This window comes from Amblyomma americanum, chromosome 5 (assembly GCF_052857255.1).
Source record: "Amblyomma americanum isolate KBUSLIRL-KWMA chromosome 5, ASM5285725v1, whole genome shotgun sequence".
NCBI lineage: Eukaryota > Metazoa > Arthropoda > Arachnida > Ixodida > Ixodidae > Amblyomma > Amblyomma americanum.
This window is the reverse complement of record NC_135501.1, coordinates 54524479-54547792: the sequence shown is the minus strand read 5'-3', so window position 1 is coordinate 54547792 and position 23314 is coordinate 54524479. Positions and strand designations below refer to the sequence as shown.

At 49.0% G+C, this 23314-nt stretch overlaps 1 protein-coding gene across 4 annotated transcripts in view; it reads right to left on the bottom strand.

Annotated features, from left to right (window-relative positions):
* Nucleotides 1-23067, bottom strand: part of LOC144132436 (uncharacterized) — a 43850-nt gene extending 20783 nt beyond the window's left edge. The window contains exons 1-5 of one of the 4 annotated variants that reach the window (XM_077664850.1): nt 22724-23067; nt 22461-22507; nt 21639-21677; nt 16255-16290; nt 1328-1424 (exon numbers count right to left, since the gene is read on the bottom strand). In XM_077664850.1, coding sequence (XP_077520976.1) covers nt 1328-1424; nt 16255-16290 — 133 coding nt within the window. In that variant the 5' untranslated portion in view covers nt 21639-21677; nt 22461-22507; nt 22724-23067. The remainder of the gene's footprint in view (nt 1-1327; nt 1425-16254; nt 16291-21638; nt 21678-22460; nt 22508-22723) is intronic. The other 3 variants (XM_077664848.1, XM_077664851.1, XM_077664849.1) reach the window with 3 other exon arrangements.
* Nucleotides 23068-23314: the final 247 nt, after the last annotated feature.

Genomic DNA, 23314 nt, shown 5'->3' with positions numbered 1-23314 from the left:
CTGAAACCAACGAAAATGCAGCTGACAGTGAAAGTATGATTGTGTTTTCAGAACATTTCGCTTTACTCTTCACAGGTAAAGTTATCAACGCTCCAGTTTAGCAAACGTTATGTCACAGTTCTGACAGCGGGAGTTGCTTGCCCGTTTTATCACTCTCATTCTTAATCAATGGTTGGACGAAAATTCGTCTGGTGAGGCATTAGAAGAGGCCACCTTCACCTTCTCGGTCTATAGGAAGCCTACGCATACAGGCTGCTACCGCAACTTTATGTATTGTCATCCGGCTGGCCACAAGACGTCACTGGTATCATCCTTAATAACACGTTCCTTACGTACGCATCTGCTCAGAAGGCATTTCACTGCAAAACGAGCTGAAGACGATTCACCGAGAGCTGACTAATAACGGCTACCCTAGTCGCTTTGCCTGCAATATTCACAAGCGGATCTTAAAGCCACAAACACAGAGCAACAAGACATTCCAGGCACGTGCAGCCATTCCTTACGTGCAGGGAATCGCGAGGCAATATCGCTCGTGTTTTCAATATATGACATGTGCGTTGCCCACATCCCGACCAGCAAGCTCCGTAACCAGCTCGTGAATGTGAAAGACAAACTGCCGATTAAAGCATTTACAGGTGTCATCTACCAGATCCCATGTGCTGATTGCCCCCAGGTTTACGTTGGCGAAACGGGAAAGTTCCCAAGACAGCTTAAAGACCACAAACAAGACATACGAAACAATCACGCAACGAACGGCACTACCCAGAATGTACAAGAACATGCTCACACGACTGACTGGGACCACGCCACTGCCATCGCGAGGCAAAGGAACGTGTCATCTCAGCGGCTGATGGAACATCTAATCATCCAATCGACACCAGCTACCATGAACCGGATACAAGGAACCATATGCCACCTATCTACGCACGCTCTTTACACCACCTGTTGCGTATATAAGACGCGACGATTTTTTGTCCCGCTAAGTGTTCAAGAAACCCGTAGGAGGTTCCGAAACGTCTTGAACTTCTTGACTTGGTCAGTGACCGCATTCCTTTTTCCTTTACTCTCATTCTTCAACCTTTAGGTCCTATTTAAGCAGCTCGGCAGAACGCGCATTGTGTGGGAAAATATACGTGCAGATTTAAAAGCGACTATCTGTAAAATATAATTTTCCTTTCTTTGCTCTTCTATTAAATCTTCCTTTTTTATAAAAAGCGTAGTCATCGAACAGCTCTGCCTGTTAGGCAGGCAAGGCCGCCTCGTTTTATAAGAAAGGTACATCAGTGCCATACATCTGCAGTATTTGCGAATAAATACTTTCACTTACCTAAGCCAAGGGTGTTCAGAAGAATTAGTCCAATTCCTTTCAGTGCCTTCACAGCTTCTTCTGGCGTTCCCTCTTTGGCAATGCCCTTCAGTGCGCACTAGGCGATTAAAAATATTCGATGAAGTAAGAAAAAGTCACGAAAGTCAGCTATCTTTTTCCAGATGGCGTCTCTGTTTTCTACATACTTTTTTGTTATTATGCTCTAGCATGGGAGTGGTGCCAGATAATTAAAAAAGTGACTTTAAGTAGCACATTTCAGCTGCACTGGAAGCTAAAAAACAGCTGCGCTTTCGCCTGTGAACTACTTTTCAAGGCGACTTTTCGGTAGCCTCTCCTTGTCAGTCCTTTGTCACTGAAGCAACAGATGCCGTCTACTTTGGTTTAGAATATCAGTCAGTGCTCTCGGAAAAACGAGGAAGGAGGAGAAGGAGCACTAGCGGTGGTGTGTGTGCTGCTTGCATGCCTTGTTCTGCGGCTTCTTTACGCTGACTCCGTCAATATCAGTATTTTTTTGTAATTCATTTCCCTGGACCAAACGAAATTATTGTTCAAAGCTGACACTAAATTTGACAAAAATACAGGCTACGATAACAGGTTAGGTGCTAGCACTAGCACGGAATTTATCAATGATAATATCCTGTAAATGTTTAAATTTATGTATAGTATTGACAAATGCAGTTGAAATACACAACCAAAAGTTTCTGTCATCACAATAGATTTCTTAACGTTTTTAACCAAGAACATGTAGTAAAAACATGAATTTGGTGTAGTAACCACTAAACTTTCAGTTCTTTCTGTGCTAATGAAGCACAGACTACACAAAATTGGCAGGGAAAAAAGTATAGTATCAGAGAAAAATACTACAAAACAACATAATAATCTGTCCTTAATACAGAACTACAAAATATTTTTTTTACAAGCTTCTGTCAAATTTTCGACTGTGAAATTAATGAAAATTGGTGTTCGTTACCGATTTACTACGATATTACTGGGTTATATAAGAAACATGTCATACAGTTTACACGCATTTATACTTCTCGGAAACATTTCGTTCAACACCCGCTGTTTAGCACTTGCGAGGCATGTGGTAACATTAGGCAGGAATTTGCATCATATGGTGGCCTTTATTAGCAGCCAAAGAAAAATTAATCGAACCGATGTAAGTACGCGTCCCTGCAGTTAACCCCGTATATATATATATATATATATATATATATATATATATATATATATATATATATATATATATATATATATATATATATATATATATATATATATATATATATATATATATATATATATATATATATATATATATATATATATATTGTAATGGGACCGACAGGCGCAGCGCAGCGAGCGGACGAGTTCAAGCGGGACAACGAAGAAGCAGACGAAGTGCAGCTGGGTTTTTCGAACGACGCCTGTGAGTGTGCCCGTCGTGTCGCCGGTCAACCAAGACCAACCGACCTGTGCTTCAAATAAACGCCTTGACATTTGGTGGAGGTGCCTCGGTTCCCGTCCCGGTCCTCATCCTGGAACTTCGAAGTGGAACGATCCTCGTCTCCGCCACCATGCCGGAAGGTCCGAGTGAACCATCGCAGCCCATCCCTGCCACCGTACTCTGTCACGGGGTGCAGCGCCAGCGTGACCCTTCTCCATTTAGTGGCACCGATGACCAAGACGTCGACGATTGGCTGGCCTCCAATGAGCGCATCAGCACTTACAATCGGTGGGACGATTCCGTGAAACTTAGCAACGTCCTCTTCTACCTCACGGACGTTGCCAACCTATGGTTTCGCAACCATGAGGCCGATCTTCCCACCTGGTCGTCCTTTAAAACGAGCTTCGCCGACGTTTTCGGCCGCCCCGCCGTCCGGAAGCTTCGCGCCGAGCAACGCCTTCGTGCTCGATCTCAGCTCCCTTCCGAGACGTTCACAAGCTACATCGAGGACATCGTTGACCTGTGCAAGTGTGTCAACCCCTCCATGTCCGAAGGGGATAAAGTCAACCACATACTTAAAGGCATAGCCGATGACGCTTTCCAGATGCTGCTGGCGAAGAACCCCACCTCCGTCGCTACCGTCATCCAGCTGTGCCAAAGCTTCGACGAACTCCGCAAGCAACGCGCATCTACGCGGCAGTCCGGCGCGCCTGCGGGGGGTCTTGCTGGCTTGGCCCTTGGTGGCTCGTCTGCTGAGCAGTCCCTGTTCACGCAGCAGGTTAAAGACTTCATCCGCGAAGAGATCGCTCGTCAGCTTTCTCTGCTGCATCACATTCCCGACCCCGTCTGCCCTCCGCACGACCTGGCGCCATCTCTCACGCCCACTATCCGTCGTGCTATTCAGGAGCAGGTCGCTGCAGTTCTGCCATCCAGTCCCCCACCTCCTCCTGTGGCAGCGCCGCTCACCTATGCCGCCTACCCTAGCAGCCCGGCCTTTTATGCTCCACCGCCGTCTATACCCCCGCCGCAGGTCCCGGTTCGTCGACCCCGCCGAACCCCTACGAACCCCTGGCGTACCGAGGACAATCGACCGATATGCTATTCCTGCGGTCTTCCGGGCCATGTCGCACGCTTTTGCCGTCAGCGATCTCCTCGTTCTGGCGATTTAATGCGCAATTTCCGCTACGATTCCGGGCCGCCCTTGCCTAATGTCTCTTCTGCCTCCTCTACACATCGCTCCCAGTACCCTACTCGCCGCTCGCCTTCCCCTCGTCGACGTTCCATTTCTCCGATGCTCCGCCGCCCGGACCCTCTCCCAGAGGAAAACTGACTGCCGCAGTTCAGGAGGCAAGAACTGCGTGTTTTGCCAACTTTTTAAGTCCTCCGTGTTCTCCTGCTAACGTGATTGAGGTGTCTGTTGAAGGCGTCCCCGTTCTCGCGCTCGTCGACACGGGTGCTGCAGTGTCAGTAATAAGTGATGCTCTTCGCCGCAAACTTCGTAAGGTGACAACGCCGCTGTCTGACTTTTCACTACGTACGGCCACCTCTCAGCGCATCCACCCCATCGCAGCCTGCACGGTCCGCGTTTCTATCAACGACGTCGCCTATACCATCGAGTTTGTTGTGCTGACCGCCTGCTCTCACGATGTCATCCTCGGCTGCGATTTCCTCTCGACCCACCGTGCAGTGATTGATTGTGCCCGTGCGGAACTTGAGCTTTCTCCCCTGTGTGATGTTTCGTTGTGTGACGTACCTGTGCGCTCCGCTAAGCTTCTTGTGGCTGCCGACACCGACATACCTCCCTCCTCTTCAGCCCTCGTTCCGCTCCGCCCCGACTCTTTCCTCAGCGGCCCTGTTCTTTTCACACCTACCGCAGCAGCCACTCGCCATCAGCGCCTCCTCATTCCATTCGCCGTTGTCTCGATTTCCGATGGCCACTGCGCCATCTATGTCACCAACCCATTTTCTTGCCCGTCGTTTGTTCTTCGCGGCGAATGCCTCGGCTCTATTGAAGAACTGGACCCTGCTCTTGCTTCCGAATTCTCCGATACCCGTGCCTGCTCCCCAGTTACTGCCTTAGCCTGTTGTGCGACAGCGCCCGATCCGATTTCCATCGACGTCTTTCGTCGTAACATCGCTCCCGACCTTCTGTCCGCTTACCGTGACCATATCTTGGAACTTCTCTGCCGCTTCCGCAACACTTTCGACCTTTCCCAGCCCTCCTTGGGGCGCGCATTGGCAGTCTCTCACACAATTGACACTGGTACCCACGCTCCCTTGCGTCAGCGACCGTACCGAGTCTCGCCGAGCGAGCGCCGCGTCATCCGTGACAATGTTGACGACATGCTTCGGCGCGGCATAATACAGCCTTCTCACAGCCCTTGGGCCTCTCCTGTTGTCTTGGTGACGAAAAAAGATGGCTCCATCAGGTTCTGTGTGGACTACCGCCGTCTCAACAAGATCACACGCAAGGATGTTTATCCACTACCCAGAATCGACGACGCACTGGATTGCTTGCAGGGAGCGGAGTATTTTTCATCCCTCGACTTACGCTCCGGCTACTGGCAGGTCCCGATGGCAGCGAACGACAGGCCGAAAACCGCTTTCGTCACCCCAGACGGCTTGTATGAGTTCAATGTGATGCCATTCGGCCTCTGCAATGCTCCAGCCACATTCGAAAGGATGATGGACACTATTCTCAGTGGCCTCAAATGGGAAACTTGTCTGTGTTACCTAGATGACATTGTCGTTTTTTCCAAAGATTTTCCTTCCCATCTGCACCGCCTTCAGCGCGTACTCGCTAGCCTTACGGACGCCGGCCTCCAACTAAACTTGAAAAAATGTTACTTCGCTGCAACGCAGCTCACAATATTAGGCCATGTCATCTCCAAAGACGGCGTTCTTCCTGACACTGCCAAACTTCGCGCCGTCGCTGACTTCCCCAAACCAACCACCTTAAAAGAACTTCGTAGTTTTATAGGCTTATGCTCATATTTTCGCCGCTTCATCCGAAATTTCGCCAGTATCATCGCCCCTTTAACGCAGCTTCTTGCCGGCAGCCCGAACCTTTCGTCTTGGTCCCCCGCCTGCGATACCGCGTTCAGCACTTTACGCCGCCTGCTGGTCTCTCCCCCCATCCTTCGCCATTTTGATCCCGCCTGTCCGACAGAAGTTCACACTGACGCGAGCGGTGTGGGCTTGGGCGCAGTTCTTGCCCAGCGAAAGCCTGGGTATCAGGAATACGTCGTCGCTTACGCCAGCCGCGCCCTCACCAAGGCGGAATCAAACTATTCTGTCACAGAAAAAGAATGTCTCGCCATCATTTGGGCAATTGCCAAGTTCCGCCCTTACATTTACGGCCGGCCCTTCTATGTCGTCACAGATCACCACGCCCTATGCTGGCTATCCTCCCTCAAAGATCCTTCTGGCCGACTCGCCCTCTGGGCTTTACGTCTCCAGGAGTTTGATATACACGTCATTTATCGCTCCGGCCGCAAGCACTCGGACGCCGACGCCCTTTCTCGTTCACCACTCCCATGCGAGTCAACCTCTGCCCTCGTCTGTGCCTACGAATTCTCTTCGTTCAACATCCCTGATATGCTCTCCGAACAACTGAAGGATCCTTGGATCACCTCGCTGCTAAACTTCCTGAACAATCCCTCGCCGCATCATTCGACCCGGACCCTTCGCCGCCAAGCCCACCACTTCGCCGTTCGTGATGGCCTCTTATACCGCCGTAATTACCTCCCCGACGGCCGGAAGTGGCTGTTGGTCATCCCTCGACACCTCCGTGCTACAATCTGTGCCTCTTTTCACGCCGCTCCACAATGCGGCCACGCCGGTGTACTGAAAACATATGCTCGCCTTCGTCAGCGATTCTACTGGCGAGGTATGTACCGCTACATACGTCAGGACATTCGGTCATGCACCGCCTGCCAACTTCGCAAGAAACCTCCCCACTCCGCCGCCGCTCCTTTGCAGCCGTTACCTTGCCCTGGCCGTCCCTTTGACCGCGTCGGCATTGATCTTTATGGCCCGCTTCCAACTACTTCGGCTTATAATCGGTGGATCATCGTTGCCGTTGACCATCTCACCCGTTACGTCGAAACGTCGGCTCTCAAATCTGCTACCGCAAACGATGTCGCTCACTTCATTCTACGCAGTCTTGTTCTTCGTCACGGCGCCCCGAAAGAACTTCTAAGTGACCGCGGCCGTGTTTTTCTCTCGGACGCCGTCGAGGCCCTGCTCAAGCAATGCCAAATCGTTCATCGCTACACCAGCGCCTATCACCCCCAGACCAACGGCATGACTGAGCGGTTCAAAAGCACTCTGAGTGACATGCTCGCCATGTACATTGACACCGCCCACTCCAAATGGGATCAAGTGCTCCCGTTCGTCACGTACGCGTATAACACAGCTACTCAGACAAAAACGGGGTTTTCTGCTTTCTTCCTCTTATATGGCCGGGAGCCTACATCCACCATGGACACCATCCTTCCTATCACCCTGACCCTTCCGAGACCACCTTACTCTCCGAAGCTCACCTGTATGCCGAAGAATGCCGGCAACTTGCCCGCTCTTTCACCACACAGCAACAATGGGATCAGAAGCACCGCGGGATTCCCCGGACCCTCCAGCGTCATACCCATCTGGCACCCTCGTTTGGCTCTGGGTGCCTTCCTCCACTCCCGCCCTCGCCACGAAACTACTGTCTCGCTTTCACGGACCTTACCGGGTTGTCCACCAAACTTCTCCGGTGACTTATATCGTTGAGCCGCTCGTTCCCTCTTCGGACCACCGTCGCCGGGGGCGCGAAACTGTGCACGTTGAGCGCCTCCAGCCTTACTATGACCCGCCCATCCTCTCCTCTCCGTAAGTCGCCAGGATGGCTCCTTTTTCGGAGGGAGAGTAATTGTAATGGGACCGACAGGCGTAGCGCAGCGAAGAAGCGGACGAGTTCAAGTGGGACAACGAAGAAGCAGACGAAGTGCAGCTGGGTTTTTCGAACGACGCCTGTGAGTGTGCCCGTCGTGTCGCCGGTCAACCAAGACCAACCGACCTGTACTTCAAATAAACGCCTTGACAATATATATATATATATATATATATATATATATATATATATATATATATATATATATATATATATGAGAAGAAGACGAAGTTGTCCTGTATCAGAACGCTGCCTTCACGTCTGTACAGTTTTTTGGTAATTTGTGCTATAATCAGGGAGGCGCCGCTCCCTTTCTGCCACGGCGATGGAAGTGGAGGTTGCTGTGCCTCTATTGGAACCCGGTGGGTCGGCAGCAGCCGCCCAGAGGAAGCGCCTGCACCGCCAGAGTGACTCGAGCAGCCAGGGCACTGTTGTGTACTCGGTGCCAAGTGAAGACTCCTCGTCCTCGGCCGACGACGGTTTTATACCGGTTGTTGGCAAGAAGGCCAAGCGCAGACTGCGCAGACAAGCAAAATCGTCCTCATCGAGCACGTCAACGGTGTCCTCATCAAGAACGCCAACGATCATCACGGCGCGAAGTTCCTCGGCGCATACAGCCTTGTTTGTGCCGTTGAACTCAACGGACAACTTGAACCTTCTGAACAGGCAAGCCATCTCTATTTATCTGGAGAGCCTTGTACCGGGAGGCATAAAAGATGTCAGAATCAACCCGTTCAAAAACGTCATTGCCATTGATGTGGTGGAGCGAAGTTCACTAGAGAATTTAACTTCAATCACAAAACTCGGCAACATCAGCGCACGCCCCCTTATTCTCCAGGACAGCGGCACTACGGCTGGCGTAATCTACAACGTCGACATCGCCATCTGTGATGCAGATTTACCCATGTTGATCAAGCCGGCAACCGACGGCATTTCCATCATTCAAGTTCAGCGGTTAGGACGATCTACATGCATCAAGCTGACCTTCAAGGGTGACTGCATACCATCGTACGTGAAGGTTGGGCACTTTCGTCATCCAGTTCGACCTTTTGTGTCTAAGCCACTTCAATGCAATAAGTGCATGAGGATCGGCCACGTGAGCGGCGTCTGCATCAACTCCATCGTGTGCCCGCGATGCTCCGAGTCACACAGCGGTGATGTTTGCCGCGCAACTACCTTGAAGTGCGCCAACTGCCACGGCCCTCATGACTCTTCCTCGAAAGACTGCCCCCGTCTAAAGACCGAGCGGGCGTTACTGAAGCAAATGGTGCGAGACCATTCTACGCACAAACAAGCCGCCGCAAAGGTGCGACGACGTCGTTCGCGCCGCCGAAGGCCGTCAAAGAAAGCAGTCACATTAGACAATAATGCCCCAAACCCAACTGCAGCTTGTCCGCCTCCACCAAAAACCGTACCAAATCAAGGGAGGCCGGCGCTTGGTGAGGCTGGACCTGCTGCCTCAGATGCAACTTGGCCACCACTGCCAAAGCCTTCTACGCCTACTGCGCCAGGGATGTTGGCGCACTTAGGGCAGTGTGCAGCGCATACTACTGATCCAGCCAACAGGCACGATCAAGGCCATGGCCCAGATATGCAAGTGATTGCAATGCTAACGTCACTAATGAATGCCATACGTGCTCTGCTTTCCAGCCTACGCAGACCAGCAGCAAATAGCGCACTTCAAGTGCTGGACGCGCTACATCCAGTTCTTGCGGCTCTACAGTAGACGGCATCATGGCTCCTTCGGACCTGTCTTTTCAAAAGAAAGTCAAGCAAGCTTTCATTTTCCAATGGAATGCTCGTGGGCTCCAGTCCCGGATTTCCGATTTACGGCACTACGTCTACGAGAATCACTTCCCCATTCTTGTGATTTGTGAACCGAAGACCCCGGCAATTTTGCGAATATCCGGTTACGAGGCATTTTCATCACCCACGTGCAACAGATCCAGCAGTCATCGTCTACATTCGACGAGAACTTACATATGTGCAACATTCAGTTCCTCCGAACGAAGACAATCAGTACGTTTGCCTGACAGTGAAGAGCCGAGACGTGACGTTTACGCTACTGGCGGTGTACTTGGCGCCATCAAGTCGTTTCGACGCCAGAAGGTTGAGTGGTTTGATGGCAGCTACACCTGCTCCGAGGGTTATTATGGGTGACTTCAATGCTCATCACACCATGTGGGGAGGCGTTAGGATGGACGTTCGGAGAAGACAACTTGTGTCCTTCGCCTCTGACCATGACCTCCAGTGCCTGAACGACGGAAGCCCGACCTATATACGAGGGGCGATTTATAGCAGCTGCTTGGACTTGACTTTCGTTTCAAAATGCCTTAACAACAGCATCCGGTGGTTTGTTTTCGGATGTAGAAACCCATGGCATCGACCATATCCCAACCTATCTGATTAATACCTGCCATTCCACATTTTCCCCAGCCACGTGTAGGCAGCGCATTGACTGGACAGTTTTTAAATTACTTATGGAGGCTGCTTGTGCAGAGGGCTTCTCTACCGGTCTTGGACAACAAATTAAGGAGGCCATGGAACACGCCACCTGCCCCTTTAACCCTGTCGCTAACTACACCGATTTTGACTTCGAATTGCAGCGACTGCGATCACAACGGCGCAAGGCAGATCGCAGATACCGACGCACAAAGTCGCGCCTAGACCTAAGAGATGCTAGGCGCATACAGAAGAAGATTCAGCGCAGAATTCAGGCACTGCAAACGCAACGGTGGAGGACATTTTGCCAAACACTTGATCCACGGAAGCCTTTGTCACGCGTTTGGAGTGTAATTCGGGGTCTTCGCACGTACCCTCAACAGCGCTACCCGTTCAAATCCGTAGCGCTTCACCAAAGGTGCAGTGTGGTTGAGGTAGCCGCAGATTTCTGCGCAAGAATAACAGGCCCTCCGAATCCAGGCGCAACACTGCACTGCAACAATGTTCCACTCTCACGGCATTCTCGGATGGATGCACTAATCTCTATGGAAGAACTTGATGCTGCACTGGCTTGTTGTAGAAGGTCATCATCACCAGGGCCCGATGGTGTGACGTACTCCGCACTTGCCAACCTTGGCCAAGAAGCTCGACGGGCTCTTTTGGACACTTATAACAAGTCATGGACTGCTGGCATAGTTCCTCATGATTGGAAGACCAGTCGCCTGGTTCCACTTCTTGAGCCGGGGAAATCACCGCTCGACCGTCCAATTGCATACTCGACAGCTGCGTCGGCAAAGTCATGGAAAGAATGCTGCTCACACGCGTGGAATGGTACTTGGAGCGATATCAGATTTATCCAACCTTCATGTCTAGGTTCCGACGGGGCCGCTCTTCTATCGACAACGTGGTTGACCTTGTAACGTCGGTGCACCACAGCAAAAGTTTGAAAAGATTGACCGTGGCATTGTTTTTGGATATCAAGGGCGCGTACGACAACGTAACGCATCAGGCCATTTTGGACGCAGTGGAAGCTGCTGAGATCGGAGGCTGCACGTTCAGCTGGATACGCAGCTATTTATCAGAGAGGTCGGTTTTTGTCCTGACTGCGGACGGACCAACGTGCTTACACCGAAATTCACGCGGAGTCCCTCAGGGTGGAGTGCTGAGCCCAGTTCTCTTCAACCTTGCTCTTATCGGCCTGGTCGACGTATCGCCACAGATCTCAGATCTCGGTATATGCAGACATCTGTATTTGGGCATCAGGGGTGACCCGTCCTCAAGTTCGTGCAAGACTTCAAAAAGCGGCATCGATATTGAAATCTTATCTTCGCTTGCAGTGCCTGAACATTTCGACCGAAAAGTGTTCACTTGTGGCGTTCACACGCAAAATAATGTCACGTTAAGCCATTCCCTATGATTGAAGCCACAGATTCCTTTGTGTTGTCATCGACAGGAACCTCTCGTGGAGTCCACATATCTACGACATGATAAAGAGACTAGTTTCGATTGTCCACGTCCTCTCCTTCCTCGGGGGAAAGTCCTGGGGCGCATCAGTGCGCTCGATGCTACAACTGTACCGTTCCCTATTTCTGGGCTACATGCGGTACAATCTTCCGATATTCAGTTCCATTAGAAAAACAAATATCAAGAGTTCAAAGTGTGCAAGCGCAAGCTCTCCGTATCTGTCTTGGACTGCCTAAATGTGCATCAACAGCAGCAACCGTTCCAGCAGCAACTGTTACTAATACATTGCTGTTGACACCATGAGAACACATATTCGGCACCTCACACGGGTTGCCTGTCATCACCTCGCAACACTCCCAATAATTAGGCCGCGTACTGCATTCGCCAATGTCATTGAAGCCCATCGCGCATATCTTCCATCGCAGTTCACCCTTGCGTCAAGACCAAGCTCACCCTTATGGAGTCTTCATGAACCTCGGGTTCACCTCTATATTCCTGGCATTACAAAGAAAGCTGGTGTATCACTGCCCGCTCTCAAACAACTGACATTGAATCACCTGCATTCTTACCACAGTCACCGCATACATATTTACACAGGTGGATCAGTTCACTCGACCAGTTCTGCGGGGTCGGTGGTGATACCGGCCAGATCCATCTTCATGAAAGTGAAGACGACCTATCCAACATCTTCAACTGGTGCGGAACTCGCAGCCTTACGGGCTGCAGTAGAGTTCATCAGTCAAGAACCTCCACATGACTGGACGGTTTTCACCGACTCTAAAGCAGCCCTTCAAGCCCTGCAAGCTGCGCTACGCCGCGGGTAGCAGGAGCAACTTGTTGCTGAGATCCGTCTACTGTACCATGGCACCGTTTCCAAAGGTCATGACATCATTTTTCAATGGCTGCCAGGACACTGTGGTATTAACGGTAATCACCAGGCCGATGCGGCTGCGCGTTCTGCTCACAACGACGGACTTCCAGTGAGGATCCCAATATCGAGACCTGACGCTGCGTGTGGGCTTCGCCCTTTGGCGCTGGAGCTCACACTTTCAGCGTGGAACACGGGAGTTTTGCAACCTCCGCCTCAAGGCACTGGACCCTGAACTGCGCCTTCGTCTTCCACGTAACTTAGAACGTCGCGACGCAACACTGTTATGCCGTTTATGAATCGGTGTTGCATTTACCAATTACTATGCTTTCCGGATGGGGATGGCCGACAGCCGTTCCTGTGAGAGCTGTGGTTGTGAGGAGACCATCGCTCATCTTCTCTGTGAGTGCCCTGCATTTGCGAGTGCAAGACATACACTGTGTTGTGCCCTGGACCGCCTCGATACACGCCCATTAACAGAGCAAAAGATCCTCGGTCCGTGGCCACAGCAGTCGACTGCCCTCAAGGCATACAAGGCACTCTTTGCCTACTTGAGAGCGACTGGATTGAGTGACAAATTGTGACAGCGTTGTGTGTGTGTGTGTGTGTGCCTTTTTTCCCTTCTCTCATCGTCCTTTTAGTCCCCTAATCCCTCTTCCTCAGTGCAGGGTAGCCAACCGGAACCCCTTTCTGGTTAACATTCCTGCCTTTCCCTCCTCCTTTTTATATATATATATATATATATATATATATATATATATATATATATATATATATATACAGTAAAACCTCGTTGATACGTTTTTTTAAATGCGAGAAAAAAACGTATTATCCGGGAAAACGTATGATCCAAACTCACCTTGATTTCCGAAAATCAAGACTCGAGAACGATGTGCAAGGGCATTTATTTCCATTTTCACTGCTTAAAGTAGTCGACCAGCGTTCGCTGATGAAGGGTGCGACCATTAGAAAGGTAGAGCTGCTTTTCTAGCTCACGACTGTTTTTATCTGCAGCGCTGTTCTCTTTGTCGCGGAAAAAACTCCGCAGCGCATCTAGTCCGGCGGCGGCCTGGGCGAAAGTAGTCGGGATGTCCTCTTCGTCGTCTTCGTCGCTATCAGACGCTTCGCCGCCTCGTACCTCGGCCACTATTTCGGCTACGCTTTGCGGCTCACAGGTCAGCACGTTGTCGTCGACGGCAACAAACTCTGAAAACAAGCCATCGGCACCGGTTGACCGAAACTCTTCGTCGATCTCTGCATAGTCATCGCTGGGCTCCTGGGTCTCCTCGGCCCCTGGCACGCGCCGAAAACCGCACTTGTGAAAACAGTTACGCACAGTATCGCTCGTAACGGTTTCCCACGAACTGACCAAGTAGTGCATTGCGTCTAGCAACGACAACTTCCCCGGGTCCTGCTGTCGTCAGACACGAGCCAGGAATCGTCGCACAATGCACTTTCTGTACAAGTGCTTCACGTTTTTTATAATCCCAGCGTCTAAGGGCTGTAGATGACTCGTTCTGTTGCTCGGAAGAAAAATGACGCGGGCGTTTCGAAGAAAAGAAGTGTCCTTCGGGTGGGCCGCGCAATTGTCTAGAAACAGCAGCCCGTTCCGTCCTCTCGATTCGAGTCGTCCGTCGAGGTATTGAAGGAACATTTCAAAAATGCTGCAGGTCATCTGCGCCTTTGTGTTATTTCTATAAACACAAGGCAAATGTGCAATATTGCGCAAACAGCGCGGGTTCTTTGCTTTCCCAATTACCCAAGGCTTGAGCATATCGCTCCCATCTTCATTGCAGCATAAAAGGACCGTCACGCGGTCTTTGCTTACTTTGCCGCCGTGAAAATCGTCGCCTTTCAGGCACAGCGTTTTGTTCGGTTGTACCTTGAAGAACAGTCCCAGTTCATCGGCGTTGTACACGTCTCGTGGATCGTGTGCATTCAAAATTCCGGGCAGCAACGAAATCCAGTTTTCGATGTCAGCTGGATTGACGCTTGCAGCTTCGCCGTTCACTTGCCGATACGCGATGGCATGCCGAGCTCGAAATCGGCTAATCCAGCCATTCGAGGCGGTGAAGTCATCAATCCCAAGCACATCTGCAATTTCCATTGCTTTCTGGCGAAGAATACTTCCGTCAAAGTTGACACCGGACGCTCTCGCTTGTTTGAACCACTTCAGAAGTGCTTCTTCCAGCTCCCCATGCCTGGCTCCACGGGCCTGCTTTGTCCCTGCGCCGAACACCAACGCGTTGCCTTCGATCTCCTTCCGCTTCGACACGATCGTGTTGACAGTTGATGCTGGCAGTCCGAGGTCATTTGCAATGTCCATTCGCTTCTTTTTGGGATTTGCGTCGACGACTGCCAAGATGTTCAACTTCTCCTTCAAGGACAACGGCTTACGCTTACGAGACGCCATGGCAGCCAGCAAACGACGCAGGAAGAAGGTAGAAATGAGAATATAGCTATTCGTCCGACCGCAGGGTGGTGGGAACTGATGATGATGGTGTCTGGGAGCTTTAAAAGTAGGCAATCATCAAAATAAACCCGCGTCGACCAAAACAAAGTTGCATAGTCAAATCTGCGGTAGATTAGGAGATAAAAATTTTGACGGGCTTGTGCGTCCCGATTACGCAACCAGAGAGCAGAACCACCCTGTTTACCGGCTATAAAGCAACCAGAGTGGCGCTCGCTTGACTGGCGGAAACTAAGCGATATCGCGAGCGCTTCCTGTTTGCTGCATATAGTGAACGTACTAACCCTGCTAGGAATCGGACAGACTGGAGGAGTAGGTGGGGCAGCGCCGTTGACATGCCACCGCGCCGAGCAGAGAAACCGCCGCGGCGGCGATTTACGCCATGCTCACGCAAGCACGGAGGAAGAAGTCGCGTGTGCCTGCTCTCAGCCAACTCTTCTTCTTTTCGTCGCAAAACGCATTGTTTCGCTAAAGTCTGAACGTATTTACCGGGAAATCGTGTGATCCCGGAACGTATAAACCGGGAAACAAATACACGTAACTCTATGGGGCATTTTTTCTTGCCCCCGATTTTGATCGTATGAACCGGGAAATCGTACGAACCGGGAACGTATCAACGAGGTTCTACTGTATATATATATATATATATATATATATATATAAAATATAAAATCACCAAAAATTGAAGGAACATAACAGAAAAAGGCTGGTCCTCCAGCCGAAACGTGGTGAATTAAATCCTGTTATGTTTCTTCACTTTTTGGTGATTTTATATTATATTGACCAAATCAGCTGCCAGAAATCACTTTTAGTGTGTGTGTATATATATATATATATATATATATATATATATATATATTGCTCTGATGGATCAGCGATAAGTTCCGCCGTCAACAACGTTAAATCCGCCTCGTGCGGTAGAAACCCATTTGTCGCCCTTTTTTCTTTTTCTCAAGGTGGGGTCAAAGACCCATTTCCCAAGCATTTCACCCTAAATAAGCCGAGCACCAGACCAGGGGAAAGCTTGTACCCATTGTATCACCGGTGGGTACCCGGCGGCACTGGGGATCGAACCCCGCACCTCCGGCATACGAGGCGGAATGTATATATACACACACACATATATATATATATATATATATATATATATATATATATATATATATATATATATATATATATATATATATATATATATATATATATATATATATATATATATATATATATACGATCTTGTCCAACTTCTTTAACAAAGACATGTAGTGAAACGCAAAATTGTTTTACCGAATATGGTACTTACGCCAACTAGTTTTATGACGAACTTCGTGAACGGCATCTGCGAATAGGAGGGAGGACACACTTGAAAAAAATAAAATACAATGCAAAGTCAAACTCACCTACCTCTAATAGGACTGCTATGCAGGATACCCTCAGTTCTGCGTTCGCCAGAGTTTTCCTCGAGTTTCCGCGACAACAGTCACTAACAGAACGTAGCGCGCAACGCGCAAAAGCAAGAAGTACTTTGGTGTGGTCTAGTTGGTCCATAGCCTCCAGATGATGTCAGGAAGGCACGAAAAGAACAAGGACGAAAGTGGCGCCTGTCCTGTTGTGTTCTTGTGCCTCTTTCGTCCTTGTTTTTTTCGCGCCGTCCTGACATAATCCAGAAGCGCAAAAGCAGCAGAGAAAATGTCGATATAAAGCCACCTATGTTAGCACAACCGCACCTTACGCGTGCCGCATCTATGTTTCGAGCACATCAGACTGCGAAATGCAAATCGCCAGCGACGCTTAATACATTATTAAAAACAGTAATATCGTGACTTCGCCATCTATATACTACACAATTGCCGGAAGCCGTCTGCCAAGCCGTTTTCGAGCATGTCAGAAGCATGTCTCCTGTTTTCGGTATTATCCGTTGGAGGTGAGCGGTCAGGTGAGCGGTAAGAGGTGATCGGTGCCCACGCGCTGCATTCTGTCACCAACCCTTTCCTTCTTTCGATGAGAGCACGACCCTGCCAGCTGACAGAGATCTCTGATACGATGCTGTTGGAGAATGACGCATGCGCAACAGTATTTCCGTCACGTCGTCATCCGTGGCTAATGTCTTGCAAGCAGCTGCACTGACCCACCGGCAGCTTTTACCAATGTGCTACATGCTTACAAATCACGTTATACTGTTTCACGCTCGTTCGGTCGAAAAGCCGTCGGCGTCGTAGTAATAGTTGTCCGCACCGCGCATCGGAAATATTCGGGGGCCGCGTAAAAATGCGCGCACACTCAATTAATAAAAAAACAGGGTCTGGGCCGGGAATCGAAATAGGGCCATTGTAGTTGGATACGGGTACTCTTCCACATCGCCACGACGGCTGGACGACTGAACACGAATAAAGAAAGGCGCGTCTAGTGAATGCACGGGTTTCTTAGGAAGTATCTTCGAGATGTGCACTGAGGCGTAAAGGAGTAATTATGAGCATCCAAATTATAGATGTAATGATTAAGCGAGTACCATTTGTTTCCGGTTAATTTCTTCCGTGCTTGGCGTGCAGTCGTAGCGCCATCGTCTGGCACCCACTGAAACCCGCCTTCGCCATGCACAGCGCTGGCCCGGCAGATGGCGCGGGCGTACGTAGGCGACCTTTGTGCGCCGGAGTGTTTTTTCAGACGCCTCCTAGAGACTCCGAGCGTTTTGCCCAACGGGAAAGGCGATGACGTACCAAGGACTCCCTCGCAGCGTTGCAACATGCTGTCATGTTCCACTCTTAAAGGCGAACTCCAATTTTTTATGCGCGGTATGTGCTTTCGACAATGATGCTCAAATTCATCAGCGATGACGTCCGTTGTACCTGTTATAATTCGACGCTCAATATTGTTGGTGTCAGTCACCACGGCTGTGCTGTAGCCAGCAAGCACGCTGGTAGTGGTTAAACCGTATCGCGAACACACATAAGCAAAACAAGCCAGGCCTGTGGAGTGAAATACACCTCTAAGCGATAGGCAGATTCGGGCAAAACTCGTCAATGCTGAAAGCCTGCAAATTCGACTCGGCACTTTCACGGCGGTGGTAACAACAGCAACCGATTGGGCCATCGCTTCGAGCAGTGCCTAATGTTTATGACTGACTGGAGCCGTCTGGCGTCATATTCGCCAGTCGGAAACGTCCATTCGCTGGCTGCATGTCGAGCTAGGCGACGACCCATGTCCCCCGAGACTAGGTGTCAGGCCTTACTCGCTCAAAGTCGAGAAGCAAGTGTTCTGTGTACTTCTATTCTACAAGACTGGGAGTTACCCGGAACAGTCGGCTCAGACAGACACATTGCAGGTCAACCGACAACTTGAGCCCCTTTATAAGGGACGTCTCCGAAGCACTGTGCAGAATTGGTGGCTCGCTTTTCACAAGACTCTGACCGACCGTGCGTATATATTGAGGAATGTTCCCTTTTTCGCTGCAGCATAGACGTTGTGGGATGTGCCGACGGCACATACATTGGAATAAGGACTCGATCAAAGTCTAAACCAGATATGAACACGATTACCTTGCATGAACCAGGAAAACTACGGCAAGAGGAACAACCACGTACGTTCACTTCCTTGAATGTTTGAGAGGTGCATACACTCGGAATAAAAAAAAGCACAATTTATCGAGACGACCAAAGACTTTGAAACTGAAAAACATGCGCCATTCACAACTAGTTCAAGTTTCGGGAAATTCATTTTTAACACGAAAAAAAATTTTGAGCCATGAAGGGGAGTATAGGCAGAAATAAACACTGGTTTTGTTTAGGGCAGCATAGCTTCCTAGCTTTGCTGTACAAGTCCTTTATTTTGTGATCAAGGTGTATGCTAAGGCACAGATGTTTTGTGGGATAAATCTGCGACCTAATAAAAGGCTGCTTTACAGTAGACATCTGGAAAAAAGCTGGCCCTGAGTTTGAGATGATTTAGCTGAGGATGAACTCTTCAAATTTCCTGTCATTCTGCGTGTTGCTGTTTTTCATAATCTTGGAACGCAGATCAGCTTTAGAAGTAAACTATATCAAAAATGTTCATAAGACAGCTAGCCCTCAGTCACAACTACCGGCGTTCCAACATTATAACGTGAGCTATAGTTAGGCTGCAATCAATGGCCAGTAACCGTATTTCCGATTAGCTTGCACTCCGTTGACTATAAGGTATTCACTAAGGTGATAGCTAATGAAGTCAGGACAACCTTGGACTTCAATCAACTAAATGAAAAGACAAGCTTTCGTAAAGTACTCGACAACACAGCATATTCACACTATCAATCAGGAGATAGAAGAATGCACAGAGTGTAACCAGCCATCATATATAGGATTTATAGATTAAGAGAAAGCATTTGACTCAGTGGAAACTTCTGCAGTCATGCAGAGATTGCGAAATCAGGATGGAGAAGAGTCGTATGTAAAAATACCGGAAGATATATACAGCGGGCGCACAGCTACCATAGTCTTCCGTAAAGTCAGCAATAAAATTCCAATAAGAAAGGGTGCCAGGCAGGGACACACGATTTGACAAAAGCTAATCACCGCCTGTTTACAGGACGTATTGAGGGGCCTGGATTGGGAACAGCTGGGGATAAGCATTAATAGCTAATATCTTAGCAATAAGCGACTCGCGTATGATATTGTCTTCCTAAGTCACTGAGGAGATGAAGCTGCAAAGCGTGATTAATTAGTTGAACAGGCAGAGCAGTACTGTGGGTTAAAAAACTAATATCCAGAAAACGAAAGTAATGTTAAACAATTTCGGAACGGAACAGCAGTTTTTTTTCCCCCGCGGCTGTGACTCAGTGGTTAAGGCGCTCCCCTACTCAGCCAGAGTATTCGGGCTCGAACGCAACAGCGGCGGCCGCGTTTCGATGGCGGCGAAACTGAAAGGGTGCTCGTGTGCTGGGTGATGTCAGTGCAAGTTAAAGATCCGCAGGTGGTAGAAATTATTCCGGAGCCCTCCACTACGGCACCTCCTTCTTCCTTTCTTACACTCCCTCCTTTATCTATTCACTTACGGCGTGGTTCATGTGTCCGCCGAGATGTGAGACCGATACTGCGCCGTTTCCTTTCCCCAAAAACCAATTTTCAATTTCAATTTTCAACACCAGTTCACAAGTGGCAGTCAGGTGCTTGAAGTGGTAGTGACCGTAGGTCCAGATCACGAGAGTGAAAAAACTAGAAAAACAAGAATGCGGGTGGAGCACATATGCCAGGTTCTCTGAGATAATGAATGGTGGTTCACCAATATCCCTCAAGAGAAAACTATATAACAGCTGTATCTCACAGGTATTCACCTATGGGGCAGAAACATGGAGGTTAACGAAAAGGATTCAGCTTAAATTGAGGACCACGGAGAGAGGTATGCAAAGGAAAATGATAGCTGTAGCGTCAATAGACACAAACAGGTCCGAGACGGTGAGGGAACAAACGCGGGTTAATTACATCCTTGTGGAAACCAAGATGAAGAAATGGGCTTGGGTAGGGCATCTAATGCGAGGGCAAGATAACCGATGGTCCTTAAGGGTAACGGACTGGATTCCAATAGAAGGGAAGCGTTGCAGGGGGCGGCAGAAAGTTAGGTGGAAGGATGATTTAAGATGTTTGCGAAGGCATGGTGGCTGCAGCTGGCAAAGAAAAGGGTTAATTGTAGAAATACGAGAGAGGTCTTTGTCGCGCAGTTAGCGTAGTCAGGCTGATGATGATGACGAACCGCATTTCTCTTAAGTTAATACTATCCAAACGCACGATACCTAGGCCCACGATCTTGCCCGAGATGCGCAAAGGGGCTATGAAATATAGTAAGCCGAATGATCACAGGCTAGCGGTTATTTCGTGAAATAATATTCGCATGGCCAATTCACGGTGTTGGATCGTCGATTTTCAATCGATATATTCATTTCCCAGATAAGCAAGCTTCGAAAGAGGCTGCTGTTGGTAAAATGCCGAACCTTACTGTAGCTTTTGCTAAAAAGAAAGAAGCTGGAACGAGGTGCAAAGATACCGATAGCATTTAGCCATTCCTTCACCAAGCCATAGGCGCTGCGTCAGCTTTAATCACACCTGATTGCGCAAAGCCAATCTGCAGACCCATCGCTCCCTTGAAATTACGCGCGCCATCTGTCAGGTCACATGACACGAGGAACCTCTGCCCACCATGGAAAGTAAGGATGAAGTCATAGCCTCTGCAGTTCATGACGCGACCGGAACGTTTCCTCGCGGTAGAAGATAAAATGTTATGAATTACAAAGTATTATAAACCGAATTCAGTGCGCACCTTGCGCACTGAATGCTTATGAAGAACCGTAATGTGCGCAATAAAATGCATTAAAACATTGATTCCATAACATACTTGCACAGGTAACGCACCGTGTGGAACGACAAACAAGTGAAAGAAGGCAAGGATACTTGGTGGACCACCCGCGATGATGATAAGGTGACGCCCCAAGCGGTGATAAACCCAGAATTCTTTACATAATGTGATCGAACTGGTGGCGTGCGGACTCGTGAATTTTACCGCTTGAAACCATTAGCTCATTCATCTGGTGGTGTCGCCAGAGCTCGAGGAGATCTCAAGTTTCGCCAAACTCGGGGAATCCTGCATAGCGCCCCATATGCTTTGATTTATAAATTATAACATGCATTATTAAATCAAAGTGCCATATACGAGGGTACCTACAGAGGGATATGTGCAGAAGTCTCCGTTGTTACCCAGGCACTGGCGAGAAATGACAAATAGCCGTTATTAGAGAGTGCATTCAAACAGCTCGTCTCAGAGAAAAGCAGAGATAAAAACATGTACTGATTATGATGTATATATGGTCTTTTTAAAAAAAGAACCATACAGTAAAGTCGAACTGCACATGGTTTATTTGTCCTGAGGCCCAGAAAGGCGGGACCTGCTAGTGTCTGCGCTCCGGTACCCTCTTTTTAACTATTAACTTATGCACCGAGATGTTTTCAGCATACAACCAGCATCGTGTCCGCTATGCGTACTGGGATCCGCAGCGCTGTGTGCCAATGAATGCACTTGCGGTTAAGCTCAATAATTCTGCACTGTGAAGAAAGACAGAAGTTAACAGCTTAGCCACCGCTGAGTTTCTTTGCAGCGCAGGTGTCTCAAAGCCAGAAGTAGAGAATAGAATCGCATGGCGTTTGATGCTGGGCTTGAGCGTCTTTAGTCAGCAGCAATAAGTCGTCAAACGACGCTAGCTTCAATTTGCCGAAGACTTTGAGTATCTCTTCATCTTGTGCGAATTTCATTTTGCTTGTGCTCATGAGCATGTTGAGATCGAATTCAGGTTCAATACAGCTGCGCGCTGCAAAGATTGTTTTCACTGTTTAACCCAACTCTTGTGACGCTCTTGTGCACTTCAACTTTTTGTTTGATGTTCTTTCGTAACTGAATGCGTCGGCTCAGTCAACAGCTTCGACCACACGCGCGGCTCTCAGACAGGTGTATAATAACATGCTTAATTAGCAATGAGCACAAGGTACTTACGTCCCCAATTCCAAATACGTTGCTTATCGTTAAATTGGCGCAGTTTGCTGTGGAGAGAACGTGAAACATTAATAATGATTGAAATAAAGAGGTATTGAAGGTAAAAAGCAGTGGGCAGCCACCTTACAACATTAGCGAGCATGCTAGTAAAAACAAACAAATGCTGAAAAAGAAGCTTTAGTAGTCCTAGTGTGACCAGCAAGGGGAGACCTATGAGCAGTAATCCGTACAGCACTTGTCTAAAAGAGCAAAAGAAGACTCACCCTCATTTCCATTTTTGAAACGTTTCGCTAATATACAAGATTAGACAAGGAGGAACGCGAAAGAAATCTAAGTCAAATGTGGTACACTACTCCGCGACTCTGCAGGTGTGCGAGTCTTACGATTTGACGATGCAAAGACGGCCGGCGAGTATGCCAGAAGTAGGCCGACCATGGCCATTAACGGCGCCATTGCTGCAAGCGTGGCTCCTGTGCGTACTATGGAAAGTTCGAAGTTGTATTACACCAGCAAGCTTCTCAGCACTGTAAAACAGACTTCGGGCATGTGTCCTAAGCTGCGTGGGCAGAGCTTGTTTATATGTAGGCCTTGTGCGCATCATGCGATACTACGCATGGCCATTTCCGGCACGTGCGTCGCTTTTGTGATCGCTGCTGCGCATTGCACATGTGAGGGCTTTTTTTCATCTTGGTCCAAGCGGGTCCTCACTCAAGGGCGTCCTATTTCCCTGTACAATATGTGCTTGTGGTTGAACACTTCGTTTTGCTTTTTGCTTCCAAAAAACAAAAAAGTTCACCTGACAAGTGTTTTTGTTCCATCAGCACCGTATGCGCGTGCATTTTTTATTCTATCAG